Here is a 20,158-nt window from a genome sequence, read left to right as displayed (position 1 = left end):
CAAGTTTGGAACACCTTCCATCTCTGTTGTCTTCTGCCCCATCAGACTGCTGATAGGCCTATGGGGGGAAGAAAGAGAAACAGACCTGCTAGAATGCCGTATCCAACTCATTATTTGCCTTCTCAAAAGGAATCATCAGTCCTTACTATTCATGGAAGGCAGATAATCCAATGGTTATTTGGCCTCAAAAGATTGGCAATGGTCTTTCAGAAGCCTTTCCTTGAACAATTGAGCATCGGAAGTCTCAACAGGTAAGCAAGAATCAAATGCCGACTTAAGAGAAAACAAATCTCAGACAACCACACCAAAACAGTAATAAAAGCCTCTCCTCTGCCAACTACGTCCTACACCGTGTCTCTAAAATTCAAAAGACTTTCAGACAGATAGATGTTATTAATCAATGACAACATGAAATGCTAAAGAATTCTCATGAATTGATGATCCTATCCTAAAAACAGAGTAGAGTAACTTCAAAGAATCTCCATGGTAGAGATCTGACCTAGTCTCTGTCTTGAAGATGTTACCTAATCCATCCACGTCCGAAAGGTGGCTACTCTCCTACCTAAAGTCTCTATGTAGGAAGAGTCCATGCTTTCCCCTAGCACACATTCCTATGTATCACCTTACCTTCAAGGTTAAGAAATACTTCCTCATGATCAACCAAAACCAACAAATATATTTTCTCTAATTTAACCTTCCAAAATTACAGAAAAACAACTTGGTATCTTCTTTACCTATACCTTTATATGTTTGAAGTAATCAAATCATTTTTTATTCTGTTCTCTAAGCTAAATCACCATAAATCTCTTCACCGTTAGTCATAAAATTAATTTTCTCTGAAACTTTAGCTCTGGATATTAATTATAAACTATAACCTTAAGCTTCTCAATAGACAACACTAGACTACAGAAATGAGAGAGTCCAAATACAGACAATGAAACATAAAACAGATCTGAAGACCACATAGGATATTACTTAATGAAGCAGAAGTAATAAAATGCTAGTGTTTGCATCAATTATCCTGTGCTTAATTTTCTACTTTCCCTCTCAGATATAGGCTCTTAAAAAAGAAACCCTTGTATAAAATTTATTAAACATTTAGAGGTTCTTAATATTGCAAAGAAGTAGATTTAAGCTAAATGAACTTAAAAAGTAGCTATTTAAAATATTTTTTAGTTTTTTATTATTTTTTATTGGGGGGAGGGGGAGAGGGGAAAAAGAGAGAGAGAGACTCTTAAGCAGGCTCCAAGTTCTGCGTGGAGCCTGACGTGGGGCTCAATCCCACAACTCTGGGATCATGACCTGAGTCGAAATCAAGAACCGGAACTTTCAACCAACTGAGCCATTCAAATGCCCCAAAGGTAACTTAAAAAAAACACAAACTTTCTGTATAATGTATTCCTTTTTTTGGGGGGGGGAGGGGTAAAGTTTATTTATTTATTTTTGAGAAAGAGAGAAAATCCCAAGCAGGCTCTGCGCTAGGGACGTGGGTCTCCATCTCATGCACTGTGAGAACGTGACCTGAGCTGAAATCAAGAGTCAGACACTTAAGTGAGTGAGCCCACCCAGGCGCTTATTTTGCCACTTTTTTAAATCAGGAGATATAAAACTCCTAAAGCCGCCTTATTAAAAATCTGCTTTCAACAAAAATACAAATCATCAGTTTTCTATTTTAATAATTGTAAAAATAATACAGAAGAGATTGCCTAATGACAAGAAAAAATTAAAGTGGAAAAAGTGACTTACTACAATATTATTCAAATCCTCAGAATATTAACATTTACTGCCAATCACAAAGCCCAGGAAAGGCGCTAATAAAGCCTTTTCTTAACCTGAAGGCATTTTTTCTAAGTGATTTGAAAAACAGTGACAGAAAATATTTAGGCTCTTCTAACTATTAACTGGTATGAATCTATACCTGGTAACTTAAAAATGGTTTCTCTTTCTTCTGTGTTGTGAAAATTCTCAATTGACCATTCACATTATTAACAGACAGACCTGGCTTATGAGTAATCCTCGAATTAGAAGTCTGTCCTAATCCTCTTATTCCTTTAAAATAAGAAAATATGTACATTAATAATTTTAATACCTCCCCATGCTTTCCACCTAGTATATGCTAATACTTATAAAGTGTTTTCCTTCCAATAATAATATATGTTTCAAGGTATTTGAAAGTAACTTATTAGACTATGATCTTGATACCAAATTTAAAAAACAAATGAATGTTGTTTGGGGGGAGGGGGTGGAAAGAGATAAAGGCCAGAATAAAGCTCCACCACAAATGTCATCAATTATCCAAAAATCATTTTTCCGTTTAATTTTTAAAAATAGGTTTGTATTCAAAGGAAGGAAGACCAGATTCAGAGAATACTTCCTAAGTAGCTTAAAATCACTGCCATCACATCCACAATTCAAGGGAAAGTCACCTGTTATAAATTCAAGGAGCTTAAGGGAAACAGTTTTCTCAAGAGAGAATCAAACAATAAATGATTCCATATCAGCTCTGTGTGTTAATATGTTGCAAATAATGAGTCAAAGTCATAAGTTATGATGAACAAAATGAAATATGCTACTAAACCTTACTTCTCCAATTCTGTTCGTATTAAAAATGACCAAACACTATTATAAATCAAGAACCACTAAAATATTCCTCTTCCTTGCCCTGCTTCCTTAAATATATTCTAAGAAAATTACCAAAAGATAAAGAAACCTATAGGTTTGAAAAAATATTTACTCCAATATGATTCACTACACTGGAAAAAGTGTCCAACTAGCCAACAGAAATTTGCTTTAGTTTACCTGTATTTATTTTTACCCTGATTCATTCTTTCATTCCACAAAGGATTTGAGATAGCTTATAAGAATATATCCTAACAATTCATTATAAGTGTGTAAAATACAGATAAAAAAAAAAAAAGAAACAATTTAAAAATGCCAACCAGGTAAGGTCCAACAAACTAGTCCTTATGGTTGCACTTCTAAGTTTGTTCTGAGTTTCCAGAAGCCAAGGTAAAAAAAACAAAGTGGCCATTAAATAATTCTCACTAGAATAAAGGAGAAAACATAGTTCTCCAGAGAAAACAAGAATTGATAATAGATGGCATAGCTTCTGGATGATGGGTGTAGGCACACATTTAAAAAAGAATAAAGATTATACAAGAGAAACACGACAGAGTTAAGGAAAAGATACAAAGTTATACATACACTCTAACTGAAGTGATATAAAAACATAGCACGTATGGGAAAAGACTAGATGGTCACATACAGCCCTTCCCCCCATGATATGGAGTTCTTTGACTGCAATGACCGTATTACATTCTTCTGTACCACAAACATACTCTTCTGTACCAAGCTAAATGCCAGGCATATAGCAGTATGATATTTTTAACTATCTATATTTACTTGGCTCATTTAAGGTAATATTTGGCTTACAAGACAGAAGTACTCAATATACAAAAGAACTAACGAATATAAAGTATTTTGTGATGAAGAACCCATTATGCCACATCTTGAATAGCAAGGCTGATTATAGACTCCTTGCATAGTTGTCAAGAACCGACAGGCCTTTCTCAACCCACAATTTCATTTTTCCACTCCATATATGTTTCTGATTCTTCCTTAAGGCTCACAAGACATTAACTACAAAGAAGCATTATTGTTACTCCCAGATAAGAAATCATATAAAGTGGCATTTTAAAAAATGCTTTATTCGTGTTGGAAAAACCAAAACATATCCTACATAGTTCAAATTTTGAAAAGAGAGCAACTAGAAATCTCCAAAATTAAACATGACCACAAAACTGTAACAAAATTTTTATAGACTCAACTTCTCAACATTGTGAAATCATACCACAACCTGAGAGATTCCATGCTATCAAAAGCCGTAAAGTATGTCCTTTAATTCAGTTCCTATTTCTTGATGTTTTCTTGCTTCTCAAAAGCAAGTGACTACAACCAAAATTTCCCCTTTTAATACAGGAAGTAATCTTCAAAGCAGAACTTGGGACTTTCATTGTGGCTACTTTTTAAAGAGGATATGTGTCCTAAAACATATTAATCACAAGTGACAGAGAGTCTCTAAAATTAAAGACTCTTAGCATACAAATATAAACACAGAAATTAGACAAGATACTGCTATCATATTGCATGCAAAAAATGGCACTAAACAGAAAAAACTGCACCCATCCCTCCTCTATTATAAATACCATTATCAGTAATTTCTGTGGCCTTAAGTTTTTATTACAGATGTTAGAAACACAAAAAATACACTCAAAACTGAAAGTTTAAGACAATACAAATATATATTGCATTACAGTAACTGTAACAATCACGATATATTCTTTTAAAAAACTGATAAGATGGGGCGCCTGGGTGGCACAGTCGGTTAAGCGTCCGACTTCAGCCAGGGCCAGGTCACGATCTCGCGGTCCGTGAGTTCGAGCCCTGCGTCGGGCTCTAGGCTGATGGCTCAGAGCCTGGAGCCTGTTTCCGATTCTGTGTCTCCCTCTCTCTCTGCCCCTCCCCCGTTCATGCTCTGTCTCTCTCTGTCCCAAAAATAAACGTTGAAAAAAAAAATTTTTTTTTTAAACTGATAAGATGAAGTAGTCTGGATATTCTGTTGCCTATCATACAAAAAAGTATTCATATACTCTTTTACATACACTGGTTTACATTTGTTTTCATCTTTTTTTTTTTTTTAAGTTTATTTATTTTGACAGAGAGAGATGCACGAGTGAGATGGGGGCACAGAGAGATGGAGAGAGAGAATCCCAAGCAGGCTCCATGCCATCAGTGCAGAGCCCAACAGAGGGTTCAATCTTGTGAACCATGAGATCATGTCCTGAGCCAAAATCAAGGGTTGGACGCTTAACCGACTGAGCCAGCCAGGCACCTGTTCTCATCTTTTAAAAAACATATTTCCCGTCCTGGTTTTCCAAAAGGGTAGGGAACTGGTGATACTTAAAGATTATCTCCTATCAGAGATCTAGGCCAAAGCCTACAAACTCTAAGTTATAAGATGAATACATTCTTAGGATCTCACATATCACATGGTGACTACAGTTAATAATATTGCAGTATATATTTGGATTTTTAAGAGACTAAATCTTAAGCATTCTCACCACAAAAATTAAAATTAAAAAAAAACAATCCTCAGGTGACAGATTTGTTAACTTGATTGTGAGAGTCCTTTTGTAACGTATATGTATATCAAGCTGTCACACTGCACCCTTGAAATATATACCATCTTATTTGTCAATTACATCTCAATAAGTCAGGAAGGGTAAAAATATAAATGAAAAGATTACCTCCTACCACCACCTTTTTTAAAAATAAGGAGCTTTGACTCATTTAGAGATCGGAGGGAGAGAAAAACTAAGAGCATAAAATGAAAAAACATTCAAATTATTTTCCTCCCCTAATTTTTTTCAGATATTTAAATGTGGTAAAATAAAGTCTTGGAAGAAAATTTTAAAATACACTAAGATTTCATATTATACCCCGTTAAAGCTTAAAGAAAAAACAGAAGGAAGAGAGAAGAAAGCAACCAGATGCAAAAGAAAAATATTCCAAGATATCAAAGGAAAAGGGAGGAGACAAGCATTAATAAAACACGACTCATTAAAGCCTCAGCTCACAAGCCAAGAGATCTAGTGTTACAAGCTTTGTGCATCTGAACGGTCAATTTTGATTAACCACAGTTACAAGTTCTTTTTAACTGTTATTTAGACACCAAGATTTATTTCAAACTGGGATAAACTCCCAGGGAGAGAATTTCTTGGTGGGATATTACATTATTAACGAAATTAAATAATAAAGTTTCAGATTAAATTTAGCTCAAAGACCACATCTACTTGAAGAATTTCTTCATCACTTGCCTAGAGAATTAGCAATTATTTTTTAAATGATACCTTATTTATTTTTTTTTTTAATTTTTTTTTTTCAATGTTTTTTATTTATTTTTGGGACAGAGAGAGACAGAGCATGAACGGGGGAGGGTCAGAGAGAGAGGGAGACACAGAATCAGAAACAGGCTCCAGGCTCCGAGAGCCTGATGCGGGGCTCGAACTCACGGACCGCGAGATCGTGACCTGGCTGAAGTCGGACGCTTAACCGACTGCGCCACCCAGGCGCCCCATACCTTATTTTTTTAATTACTTTAAATTAAGATGGAAAACACTAGTAATCAGTACTTCTCAGAGAGAAATGAGAAGAAAGATACCACCCAGCATGACAATTCCAAAAAAGTTGGATATGATTCACTGGACCGGATAACAAATGTTAATTAAGAGATTGCTTATTTTGTTTATATATACTAGAAAGGAACAGGAAGCAGGTTTTCGAAATTTTAGTAATTAAAGGGATAAAGTGTATGTGAAAAAAATTAGTAATTTATGCCATTTAGGTACTTTTGTGAAAAAAGTAGCAGTATTTCCTTTGAACGTAAGAAAAATGCTTCAGGGGAATTCTTCCTATAATATCTCCCTTATCATTCGAACAGATTACTTACTGTATAAAAGGATTCTAGACAAGAAGTTCCTTTCTAGGTCTTAATCCAAAATTTGGAACTCTTCAGGAATCAAGAGGAAAATACAGTAAGTAGAACAATGAGGTTGTCAACTGTGCCTTTAGTGTCTGGTTCTAAAATACAATACAATCTCTGATATAAAACACAATCACGTTAGGATTAAAATATTATCTCAACAGCTAATTTTTCTTCTTCTTTAACTAGAGAATGCTCAACTCTTGAAATGTACCAAAAGCTTGCGACTGCCACAAGACTGTTTCTCTAGAGGAGTGGTACTCAGCAATGTGACTCCAGTAATATATTTGTTAGTGTATGCACTGTGGAGTCCATCATCCAGCTCTCTAAGACCTTAAATTCCTGAAGTAATTTATTCCATTCCATTCCATTCCATTCCAATCCATTCCAATCCATTCCAATCCATTCCAATCCATTCTCTTCTATTCTAAGAAGGCTCTACATGCAATCTGGAGCTTGAACTCACAACTGGCTTACAAGAGCCAGTCTTGATCACACTCTGAGCCAGTCAGGCGCCTACCCCCCTTAAATTTCTATAGTGGAATCACAGAAGTCATTCGATACATTCAATGTGAAAAAAGGAAAAGATAGGGCCCTCTAGGTATCTACAAGCCTAAAAGTACAAAGAGAAGACATATGGCTCATTTTGTCTCACTGTAATTGGCTTCTGTAACCAAACATCCACTGGCTCCCTTCTATGACATCTGCTTAATAGCCATGTCAGTTCTCCTTGAATTCTACAATGATTGAACTCCAGATTCCAAGTGATTCAGGATTTAGCTCTATTAGGCCATTCCAGAATGCTAGAAGAAGCAGTCAGTTATCACAGTCCAAGCCTGGTAGTCAGTGAGGTTTAGCCACCACGAATTCCTGTCCTTGACAGCAGGTGTCACTATGTAGCCTTAATGGTTGATGTAGGAAGAACTATGGGCCACCTCTCACTCCCAAGGATTCTGAGAGTTTACAGTGCTGGGAGGGAAAACTGGAGAGCTCCTCTGCCTGCCCAAATCAAACACGAAAATAGGCCATCAAGTTTCTCCCCATTTCTTTTTCTAATTTTGACTTAATTAGGTCCACTTTCATTAGCCAAAAAGAGAAATCATCCTTGGAGTTTGAAACAATAGTTATTTTTAAATCAAAAATAAGATAAAATTGTACTTAAAAATGAACTAATTCTGAAAAATGATATTCTGTTCCTTTAAACTCCCTCGGTTTTCCACTAGAAAAGAACAAAATGAAGAAGTATTTTTTTTAAGTAAACTCTGTGCCCAAAGTGGGGCCTGAACTCACGACCCCGAGATTAAGAGTCACATGCCCTACCAAGTCAGCCAGATGCCCCCAAAAGTCAGTAATTCTATTACACACACTTCAGAGCTAGAGTTTTTGTCACATTTTTAAATTTCAAAGCAATACAGAAAGCAATGGCACTTTGTGTAATTGATCAAAATCAGAAGAAATGATCCACATGCACACACATCAGAATCCTGAATAATGGATATAGTATAATGTTAACCACCAACAAAGGCTCAGAGCTAAATTGAAGAAGAGAGTCTTAAATGTATCTTTGATTTAGTCATTTCTGTAGACATCAGTACCATGTGAAAATGTGAACAAAAAAGGACTAAGCCTAGCTTCCAGGTCTCACTCTTCAGCCTGGGATGACAATTCCAAGCATATACTTGGAACACCAGTCAAATGTCAAGATGAGTCATTGCACTATTAGAGCCCACTCTTTAATGTGCAATTACAGAGGAGAAGTATTTTTACTTACTCTGGTCAGCATAGTTTTTTGCTTTGAGTTCAAGCTGTCTTGTTTGAGATTCTAAAGATTCCACTCGGGTCTGTAAATCCTTTTTTTCCTGTTCTTGAGAGTCTTCAAATTCAATGAATTTCTAATAGAAAAGAAAAGTGTTATTTTCATTAGAGAAATGAAAATTTTTTAACATTATCAATTCCTGTATTTGTTGGTATCAAGAATCACAATTAGGCATTAACTACCCAGAAAGATCTCAGAATCAGGAACTTAGGTTGATTTTTAGTTTCTCTATAAAAACATCCAAATATAGAAGGAAAAAGATGACACAGTAGTTTATGAAGTGCTTCCACTTCATATCATTGGCATTCCAAAGAAAATACACACATCCTACTCCAAATTTATGAATACTTTAACTAGCATATTTGCATATTCATGAGTTAAAGACATAATTTTTTACATATTGCTGTACAGAACATGTGCAACAAATGGAGAACTATAGAATGATGACATGTCAATAAATATTTGTTCAATTGTTTAATGATTCTAGATTACCTGAACTATGGAGTTTAAATTCCTGAGAAAAAGAGAACTCACTAGAAATAACTTCACCAAAAATTCAATTTACTGAAACTGTTCTTGTCAAGAAGATTATCACTAAATCTCAGTCTCTTCATCTTAATTCTTCTATCAGTATCATTTGACATCTGATCACTCACTCCTTAAAACTTTTTTTTTTTTTTTATTTGGCTTCCAGGACTTTGTTTTCCTTCTACTTTACTGGTGGTTCCTTCTTGGTCTTCTTTGTTGGTTCTTTCTGTTCTCCCCAATTTCTTTTTTAAAAAATTTTTTTCAATGTTTTTTTATTTATTTTTGGGACAGAGAGACAGAGCATGAACGGGGGAGGGGCAGAGAGAGAGGGAGACACAGAATCGGAAACAGGCTCCAGGCTCCGAGCCATCAGCCCAGAGCCTGACACGGGGCTCGAACTCACAGACCTCGAGATCGTGACCTGGCTGAAGTCGGATGCTTAACCGACTGCGCCACCCAGGCGCCCCTCTCCCCAATTTCTTAACATTCACAAGGTCAGTCCTTGGATAACTTTTTCTCTTCGTTGTTTACTCTTATTCTCTGATGATCTCATCCAGTTCCATGGCTAACTATACTAACTATATGCTGACAACCTCCAAATTTCTAGTCCAGTCTCTAGCCTAGACCTCAATTCCAGATTTACATGTCCAACTGCCTACTGAACAACTTCATCTGAATGTCTAATAAGCATCTTAACCTCAACATGTCAAAGCTTGCTCCTCTTGGTGTTAGCTAGCTCCTTTAATTACTGTGGTCAATTGTTCAGGCTCAAAACTTGAGTCAGCTTTGAATCTTCTCTTTCTCTAACACCTCATATCCAATCCATTAGCAAATCTACCTTTAGATCCAACTACTTTTCATCATCACCACCATCAGCGTGGTCTGTGCTACCACTATCTATTGCCTGGATTAAGGCCACAGCAACTGCCTCCTAGCCAATGTCCTTACTTCCACCGTTGCCCCTACAACACATTCTCAACACAGTAGTGAGAGTGAACCTTTAACAAGTAAGTCAGATGGGGCGCCTGGCTGGCTCAGTTGGTAGAGCATTCAACTCTTGATGTCAGGGTCTTGAGTTCAAGCCCCATGTTGGGTGTAGAGATTACTTTACAAAACGAATAAATACTTTTAAAAAAAGGGGGGTAAGTCAGATCAGTTTACTCCTCTGCTCAAAATCCTGAGATTACTTACGTTCTACCAAAATCTTTACCATAGCTTCCCATGACCAACACAATCTACATCATCCTCTTCTACTCTTCCTCTCCCCACCCCACCTCCCTCACAGTCTAGTTCAAGCTTCCCTGAAGAACCTTTGCAGCTGCTTCCTACAGTCTGGAATCTCTTCCTCCACATATCCAATTGGCTTGCTCCCTCCTCACCTCCTTAACATCTTTGTTCAAATGTCACCTTCTTACTAACTTACTTACTTAGTAACTTAGTTACTAAGTTACTTACTAACTAAACTGCAGTTACCCAGTCCCTACTTACCTCTCTGCTTTTCTTCTCTCCAGCACTTACTCTCATCTAACATACTATAAATTTCGGTAATTATTTATTATCTGCTTTGCCTCACTAGAATGTAGACTCCATGAGGGTAGGGATTTTTGTTTTCTTTGCTGTTGTATTCCCGGTACAAAGAATGATGACAGCTCAAATATTTGTTAAAGAAATGAATGAATAAACAAATTTTAAAAAAACTTTCAGAGTAAAAAACTGAAGCCCCTATAGAAAAATATAGAGTTCACAAGAAAACTTAGATATCACTAAATACACCCTAGTTTTAATATGAAATTTCTTGTTCATTACTTGCTTTATCTGTCCTGAAACTTTTCAGTCACTATAGTGGACACTGTTTTTTGTCTGCACACATTGCCCTCCTTTGTAACTTCTCTCCAGTTCCACGCTAACTCTATTCAGTCCATATAATTTAATTGGTGAGGACTCCATCTCCCTAGAGGTGGGCATATGACTTGAGCCAGACAGCTCATTCTTCTCCAGGATACCTGCCAGTTATTAGAAAGAATACTACCTCTTTTCCTCTGGAATCACAAACTCTTAAGAATTTATTAGCAGGCTTAAGCTGCAGAGGGACATCTTTTTTCCAACATACGGAAAGAACGAGCCTGAGAAATGAAGCCAATATAAAGAAAAACAAAGAGCAAGGAGGAATAAAATCCTAATCAAAGGTACTATTTGAGTCCTAGATTCAGTAGTTCTTGGAGCCAGCATTTTCCAGTCGTTTTTATTTTTTCAGTTACATAACCCAATGCATTCCTATTTTACATAAGCTTATTTGAGATGGTTTCTGGCATAAGAAACTGAAAGAACCCTAACATACTCATCTACTTTCCCTCAAGAGCCATTTGATTTCCTTATATTAGAGAACATTTTCCTGATCTTTGGACGTTTGAAACCTATAACCTCGGAAACATTGGTTCTTAATCATCCAGAGGTCCGCAGACCCATTTGGTAATTTGATATATCCATGAACCGTGTTTCCCCAGAAAAAATGCCTGCATCCAACCCGAGTTCTGCCTATTTTTTCTCAGAGACTCAGGGAGCCCTTAAGTCCTTCCACAAACCACACATTTAGCACCCATGCCCTATACATTTTATTAACATATTCCATATTTGTGAGGCTTCTGGGAAGCCTCAAACCACCATTGTTTACTTTTCCAGAATACTAACCCAAAGATGACCCTAAGTAAAAGGGGTAAAAGTTTCAGTAAATGTAAGACAAGAGGCAACTGGACAAATCATTCATTCATTCATTCAATCATTCAAAAAATGTCTCCTATCTACTCTGTGCCGGGCACGTGGAACATGACTGTGATTACCACACTATCCCTGCCTTCAGAAGGTGTTCACTGGCTACAAACTGAATGCAAACAGGAGATATAAAGGTTATGTCGAACAGAAAATCAATAGCTGTACAATAGGATGTTGCTGATGAAGTCTGTATAAATTATTTCAACATTTTGCCAGAGGACACAAGCAAAGACTAAGAATTAATAAGAAAAAGTGATTATTTTTTGGCCTGCTTTGAAAATGATGCTCCCATGGCTAACTGAACTGCTATATCTGGGTTAAGTAAGCAGAAATTTTAGGCTTCTTTTGTGCTATGGATAAAAGGCTGTTTTAAAGAACAGACAGTAGACCTGAAATCATTATTGCACTATATGCTAATTTGGATGTAAATTTAAAAAAATAAAATTAATTAAAAAAAAAAGAACATACAGTAGATGTGTACCAAGTAACATTTAAAATGATGTGCTATTGGGCACCTGGGTGGCTCAGTCGGTTAAGTGTTTGACTTTGGCTCAGGTCATGATCTCGCAGTCTGTGAGTTCGAGCCCCGCATCGGGCTCTGTGCTGACAGCTCAGAGCCTGCAGCCTGCTTCAGATTCTGTGTCTCCTCCCTCTGCCTCTCCCATGCTCATGCTCTGTCTCTCCCTGTCTCTCAATAATAAATAAACGTTAAGAAAAAAATTTTTTAATGATGTGCTACTGAACTTCTAACAAAAATCTTTACCACTAACAGATTGGTAGTTGCCAGGAGCAGGGGGTAGGGGTAGGGGTAGGGGAAAATGGTGAAGGTGGTCAAAGGGCACAAACTTCAGTTACAAGATGAGTAAGTTCTGGGGATGTAATGTACAGAATGGTGATTATAGATAACACCACTGAACTATACATTTGAAAGTCACTAAAAGAAGATTTTGTAAGTTCTCACCACAAAAACAAAAACTAATTATGTGACATGATGTTAACTAACCTTACTTGTGGTAATCATTTTGCAATATATACATATCTCAAATCATTATAGGGTTGCCTGGGTGGCTCAGTGGGTTGGGCATCTGGCTCTTCATTTCAGCTCTGGTCATGATCTCACGGTTGGTGGGATCGAGCTCTGTGTCGGGCTCTGAGCTGACAGCTCAGAATCCTGCATAGGATTCTCTCCCCATCTCTCTGCTGCTCCCAGGCTCACCCTCGCTCTCTCTCTTAAAATAAATAAATAAACATTTTTTAAAAACTCATTACACTGTACACCTTAACCTTCCACAATGTTATACATCAATTATTTCTCAATAAAGCTGGAAAAAAAAAAAAAAAGCCTTACTACTATTCTGCCTATTCAGAACCTCTGATAGAAGAAACATCATCATGAACACACAGCTTCATGTTTGCTTTGTTTCTTAGCGACCCAGTTTGGCTACAGAAGGGCATGAATAATCCATAACTGTTTAGCAGTCACTACACTACTATCTGCTTACTGTACAAGCATTATTTACACCTACCTAGATGATTCATGTTTCAATATTGTTCACATTTTTTTATGACTACTGAGGCTTTATATCTATATCACCTCAAGTAAATACAGCAAAAGAAAAAAAAGAGATCCCCCCCCCCCGCCCCAAAATGACGTGACAGTTCATGGACTGGCAGGGCTATGTATCTCCAAACGTAAATCTCTTGTTTCTGCAGTTTCCCTTCACAGGAAGGGACTGGCAATAATGAAAATATTGCAAAGCAAATACATAATGCCAGTGCTTTCCTTCAAGCAAATTAAAACATAAACTTAGAGAGTACAAAACGAACTACCATCTCTCACAAGGGTGTATATGTTTGTTTTCACTCTTATTCTAAACAGCAGATCCTAAATTAAGCTTTTTGGAATCATGAACTCCTTGGAGAATCTTATGAAAATAGATCCTTTCCTCAGGAACACAAATATATGAAAGATAAAACTACGCAAACTTAGTGCATCTTCAAGGTCTACAAGAAATCAAGAATGATTTTCCACCATTTATAAAAATAGTGAATGTTGATTTCTTTTAAAATCATCTTTTAAAATTCTCTCTGTTCATAAAAGTCCCAATTTTAAATGTGTTATTATATCTTGGTTTGGAAATGTACATCTGCCACCCTCATTTAAAATACTAATGATGGGGGCAGGGGAGCGCCTGGGTGGCTCAGTCGGGTAAGCACCCGACTTCAGCTCAGGTCATGATCTCACGGTTTGTGAGTTCAAGCCCCACATGGGGCTCTCTGCTGTCCTTGCCGAGCCCACCGTCTCTCTCTCTCTCTCTCTCTCTCTCTCTCTCTGCCCCTCCCCCACGCTCGCGCACGCTCTCTTTCTCTCTCAAAAATAAACATTATAAACAAACGAACAAACTGATTAAAAATTGAAAAAAAAAAGAGAAGTATAAAATGGGGGACTAACTTGATATGAGAGACTATGGGAAAACCTTCCTGAGACATTTGAGCTGAGACCTGAAAGATAAATAAAAGTTCATCAAGCAAAGAGAGGCTGAAAGAAACCAAGGGCATCCAGAATGGCCAAGCTCAAAGACAAGTTAAAGAGGATGGCTGGAGATGAGGCTGGACAATTAAGGACCAAATCCTACAGGACCTTGCAGAATACTGGATCATATCAGAGATACTGAACTCCACTCCTCCTTTGGAAAGCTCAGTGTGAGACCATATGGGAAATTCAATGGAGGGAGCTGAGGGAGTTTGAGAGGAGAACCAGGGTGTGTAAAGGGAGAGAGACCAAAGGTCACCACAATAGTCCAAAGGAGAGAGGATTATGAACAGTGGCAGGGAGAATGGAGACAAGGATGAATTCAAGATAATTTGTTGGAGGGAAAATATACACAATTGGTGACTGAAAGAACGTAAGGGAGAAGAGAGAAGGAAAAATGAGGAAAGAAGACCGATTTCCGGCTTAACCAATGATGGAGCTGGTGATATTGCTTATCTGAAATAAACAAAGCTACAATAGCCAAATTATGGAAACAGCCTCACTGTCCATCAATTGAAGAATGAATAAAGAAGATGTGGCATATATGTATACACTGGAATATTACTCAGCCATAAAAAAAGAATGAAATCTTGGGGCGCCTGGGTGGCGCAGTCGGTTAAGCGTCCGACTTCAGCCAGGTCACGATCTCGCGGTCCGTGAGTTCGAGCCCCGCGTCGGGCTCTGGGCTGATGGCTCAGAGCCTGGAGCCTGTTTCCGATTCTGTGTCTCCCTCTCTCTCTGCCCCTCCCCCGTTCATGCTCTGTCTCTCTCTGTCCCAAAAATAAATAAACGTTGAAAAAAAAAAAAAAAAAGAATGAAATCTTGCCATCTGCAACAACGTGGATAGAGGTAGAGAATATAATGCTCAGTGAAGTAAGTCAGAGAAAGACAAATACCATATGAATTTACTCATATGTGGAATTTAAGAAACAAAATGAGCAAAGGGAAAAAGAGAGAGGCAAACAAAGAAACAGACTTGGTAACACTTGTGATGAACACCGGGTCATATATGGAAATGTCGAATCATTATATTGTACACCTGAAATTAATATTAAACTGTACGTTAACTGGAATTTAAGTAAAAATTAAAACAGCAAAGGAAGTAGGTAAAAGTTAATATAATACAATTGATATATATTTTTTTAATGTTTATTTCTGAGATACAGACAGAGCATGAGCGGGGGAGGAGTAGAGACAGAAGGAAACACAGAATCTGAAGCAGGCTCCAGGCTGTCACCACAGAGCCTGATTTGGGGCCCGAACACATGAACCGCGAGATCATGACCTGAGCTAAAGTCAAATGCTTAACCAACTAAATCACCAGGTGCCCGTAAAATTGATTTTTTTTTTAATTGATTAAGGCAACTGCCCCTTGGGATTTTTATCTGTAAATAAGCTATCTCATTATTTGGAGTGTAACTAGCACAACCCACCTGCAGGTTAGCAATATGGATCACAGGCTTTAAAGAATGTATGAGAGCGGTGTTATTTTTCATATATTCTTTAAGGACTTTGTTATATGTAGTATGATCCTAAATTTATATACCAGAGGAATAAATAAGCAAAAGAAAAGATGTGGAAGCATATATTAAAACGCTCATAGTGGCTATTTAGCAGTGGTGGGATTAAAGGTGATTTTATCTCTTTTAATAGCCCTTATCCTTAAGTAGCCTAAAGTTGCATTGTTTGTTGGGGTTTTTTTCGTACAATAAATATGTATTATTTACATATTTTAAAAGAATAAAGGAAAGTGGAAAAACGCATACTGAAGGCCTATACCTCCTCAATGGTAGTGAAGCTAAAGATGAACCTTCATTTACATTTCAGATTAGAAAAGTTGCCAAATTAAACATTAATATTACCGCTTAACTAACCAAAAATGATTATGGGTGTTTTTCTAACTACAATTAGTCAAAACCATACTCTGAAATAGGATACTGAGAGAGGAAAATCAGTGTGAAGGGAGAATTCCACTTTAATTATATACAGTTCATGCTATATGCCATGACCTTACACTAGATCTGTTGAAGTCGAAAGCTACAATACAGGGTGGAGTATGTCAGCACTAGGATATAGAAGTGTGGATCCATCCCAGAAAGACTCTAAAAAGAATGTAGAAAATAGATTCATTTTATAGATATCATTCTTTCCTATAAAGGTACTTACAAGAGAGTTCCAATTACAACTAGATTTCCTTTTATCAACCCAAATCTGCATCTAATGCTGTATTTTTACAGGACTTGAGGCTTTATCCCAGCCGGAGACATTTTGAAGGAGGGGGCGGGGAAAGTAAGTACATGCTCAAAAAACAAAGTAAATGGATACTAAAAAGAAGCCTATTGGCAGGGTGCCTGGGTGGCTCACTTCGATTAAGTGACTTTGACTCTGGTCATGATCTCAAGGTTCATAGGTTCGAGCCCCGTGTTGGACTCTGTGCTGACAGCTCACAGCCTGGAGCCTGCTTCAGATTCAGTCTCCCTCTCTCTCTGCCCCCTTCCCTGCTTGCACTCTGTCTCTCTCTGTCTCTTTCTCTCTCCCAAACATAAACAGTATATATTATTTTAAAAATAGAAGCCTATGGGCATTCATAATTGATTAAGTGTGACTTTACTTCTTGCCAGTGGAATAACTTCATGAAGCTGGTCTGCCTCCACTACATTTAGCAAATGCTGGGGTTAGGGCAATATCAAAATCAAGGCAGGAGAAGGGCAGTTTTTCAAATTACAAAAGCATCCAACCCTGGAAAGCTCTAGCTACTCCCCTCCAGCACGGGAGTCTGTCAGAGCCACTCAGGTATGTTGCTGTGGAGTACACATCCCTCCCTTCACCCCTTTTTGTCTCCGTCTTTATGTCCTCTGTCACCAACACACTTCTTTAAAAAAGTGTGTGGTGGGGAGAGTAAGAGCCCATGCATACATGGCTTTTTTTTTAGCATGTATGATAAATCCTTCTTCACTAGATACCCTTTGCCCCTCTCAATTACTAATCAGCCAACAACACTGACATTAACTTCAGACAGAACTCTCCTGAGAGCAACTAGACACTGTTAAAAAAACAAAAACAAAAAACAAAACAAAACAAAAACTCCATAGACAATACAGACTTATGTTAGGATCTAAAAAGAATAAGCTTTGTGATGAAGCAAAATGGTTTCAAGTCCAGATGGCCTATAGGGGCTGTTTTTCTCCACTGTTGTGGAGAAAAAAACAAATGAATACTTTGAAAAGCTAAGCTCACCAAGTTTAAAAAAAAAAAAAAAAAAAAAAACCCTAGAGACTGTTCCTAATTGGAGTAAAGATTCAAGAGCCAAAAAAAGAAAAGCCCTTAAAAATAGTAACTTTGAGGGGCGCCTGGGTGGCTCAGTTGGTTGAGTGACCGACTTCGGCTCAGGTCATGATCTCACAGGTCATGAGTTCAAGCCCCACGTCGGGCTCTGGGCTGACAGCTCAGAGCCTGGAGCCTGCTTCAAATTCTGTGTCCCTCTCTCTCTGCCCCTCCCCCACTCATGCTCTGTCCCTCTCTGTCTCAGAAATAAATAAACATTTTAAAAAATATATTTGTTTGGGGTGCCTGAGTGGCTCAGTCAGTCAAGCGACCGACTTCGGCTCAGGTCATGATCTCGCAGTTCATGAGTTCGAGCCTCACGCTGGACTCTGGCTGACAGCTCAGAGCCTGGAGCCTGCAGCCTGCTTCGGATTCTGTCTCCCTCTCTCTCTCTGCTCCTCCCCTGCTCGCACTCTGTCTCTCTCTCTCTCTCTCAAAAATAAAAATAAATAAAATAAAATAATTTTTAAAACTATTTTTATGAGACAACTGAGAAATGTGTATACTGATTAAACATGAAATATTATTAAGAAATCATTTATTGGGCACCTGAGTGGCTCAGTTAGTTAAGCGTCCAACTCTTGATTTTGGTTCAGGTCATACATGAGCTCATGGTTTGTGAGACTGAGCCTCTCTCTGTCCTCTCCCCTGCCTCTCAAAATGAATAAATAAACTTTAAAAAAAAGAAGTAATTTGGGACGCCTGGGTGGCTCCATCAGTTGAGTGTCCGACTTCGGCTCAGGTCATGATCTCACAGTTCGTGAGTTGGAGCCCCACGTCAGGCTCTGTGCTGAAAGCTCAGAGCCTGGAGCCTGCCCCTGCTCACACTCTGTGTCTCTTTGTCTCTCAATAATAAATAAATGTTAAAAAATTTTTAAAAATTTTGTTAATCAAATAAGTATGTACAAAGGCACATGTACAAGAATATTCATTGAAGCACTATTTGTAATAACAGCTAAAAACCGGAAGGTAATTCAATGTCCATCAACAGATAGTGGATAAATACATTATGACAGAGGCATATGATGAAAACTATGTAATTAGAGAGCTGGGGTGAGGATGGGGCTAAAATGGGGGAAAAGTAGAAGTCTAAAAGAACTAGTAAAAGTTAGTAGTAACATCCCTAATACATCCCCAGTGCCATCCCAGAGCACCCAGGTGGTTCTTCTGTCCACCTACACAGGAAGTGTGTTTTCAGAATAAACTCAGTAAGAGAGATGCTAGACAAGGAAATACCGGTAACAAATAGGTGCCAAATGGGAAGAAATGAAGTAAGTAAAAATCTACATACCAAGTAGCAATACTGACCGTCCCCTTCCCATTCCTGCCCTCACCCAGATTCTCAAGTGACTCGGCTTCTCTACCACTCACTCCCCTTGAGAATATCTTTCCTTGGCAAAACTCAAATACCTCTGAGATATAAGACCATGGGATACTGAAATCTGGGTTCCCAATAGGCAATAAACTGCTTCCAGATACACAAAGCTTCTGGCCCTCCTTTTTTTAGTGCCTCACGCTTATAACATGAAGAGATAATTAAGGGTTATCAGGCACTTGAAGCTCAAACCTGAAAAAGAGACCAAAACTATCAGAAAAAAAATGGGACTCCGAGGAAACAGACAAAACAGGGAACAAATGAAAACTATAATTAATATACTCAGAGACCAAAGAAAACTCACTGCATCCATGAAACCGGAACAGTATGCTATTTTTAGAAAGAGGTGGGGGCAGGGGAAGAACAAGAACAAGGAAGAGCTCTTATAGATTATAAAAGTATGAACTGAAGAATAGAGCACTTTAGCCTCTCTTTCGTGTACAAACTATACCTTAGGTAATTGAACAGTTGATAAGGGAGAAGTTCTCTTTTATAAGAAAATCAGGTAAAAATGCTGAAGGAAAAACTGAGTTAGAATAGCACCATTTCCCAATCCTTAATGAAATAATAGGGAATATCCAGTCACCATTCAGATTTTCCTGGTTATCTCATGAATGTTCATAGCCAGGATCCAAAGTCCCTACGTTGCATTTGGATGATACATCTCTTAGGACTCTTAAAGTACAGATTCCCCATGCTCACTTCAGCAGCACACATAAAACAGAGAGATAGGGGATGCCTGGGTGGCTCAGCCGGTTGAGCATCTGACTTCTGCTCCGGTATGATCTCACTGTCTGTGAGTTCGAGCCCCGCGTCGGGCTCTGTGCCGACAGCTCAGAGCCTAGAGCCTGCTTCAGATTCTGTGTCACCCTCTCTCTATGCCCCTTCCCGGCTCTCAAAAATAAAAATGAAATAGAAACATACAGAGAAAATTAGCATGGCTCTGTGCAAGGATGACACACAAATTTCTGAAGCATTCCATATATTTATGTTAACTGTACTGGAATTAAACTTTTTTTTTAAATAAAATTGGGGCACCTGGGTGGCTCAGTTGGTTAAGCATCTAACTCTTGGTTTCAGCTCAGGTCATGATCTCACGGTTCATGAGAACAAGCCCCACATCAGGCTCTGCTGGCGTTACGGAGTCTGCTTGGAATCCTCTCCCTCCTTCCCTTTCTAATCTCCCCCTGCTCACTCTCACTCTCTCTCTCTCTCTCTCTCTCTCTCTCTCTCAAAATAAGTAAGTAAAACTTTAAAATAAAATTTAAAAAT

The 20,158-nt window shown here is 38.0% G+C and overlaps 1 protein-coding gene and 1 non-coding gene across 9 annotated transcripts in view; one reads left to right on the top strand and one right to left on the bottom strand.

Moving 5' to 3' along the window:
* Positions 1-20,158, bottom strand: part of SPAG9 (sperm associated antigen 9) — a 134,027-nt gene that overhangs the window by 90,968 nt on the left and 22,901 nt on the right. For 6 of the 8 annotated variants that reach the window (XM_043584048.1, XM_043584050.1, XM_043584045.1 and 3 more), the window contains exon 2: positions 8,313-8,433. In XM_043584048.1, coding sequence (XP_043439983.1) covers positions 8,313-8,433 — 121 coding nt within the window. Of the gene's footprint in view, positions 42-8,312; positions 8,434-20,158 lie in introns of those variants that run through there. The other 2 variants (XM_043584057.1, XM_043584058.1) reach the window with 2 other exon arrangements.
* On the top strand, positions 19,771-19,874 carry LOC122486197. The gene has a single exon (XR_006298054.1). It is a non-coding gene; the product is annotated as a U6 spliceosomal RNA (small nuclear RNA).

This window comes from Prionailurus bengalensis, chromosome E1 (assembly GCF_016509475.1).
Source record: "Prionailurus bengalensis isolate Pbe53 chromosome E1, Fcat_Pben_1.1_paternal_pri, whole genome shotgun sequence".
Taxonomy (NCBI): domain Eukaryota; kingdom Metazoa; phylum Chordata; class Mammalia; order Carnivora; family Felidae; genus Prionailurus; species Prionailurus bengalensis.
This window is presented reverse-complemented; position numbering and strand designations above follow the sequence as displayed.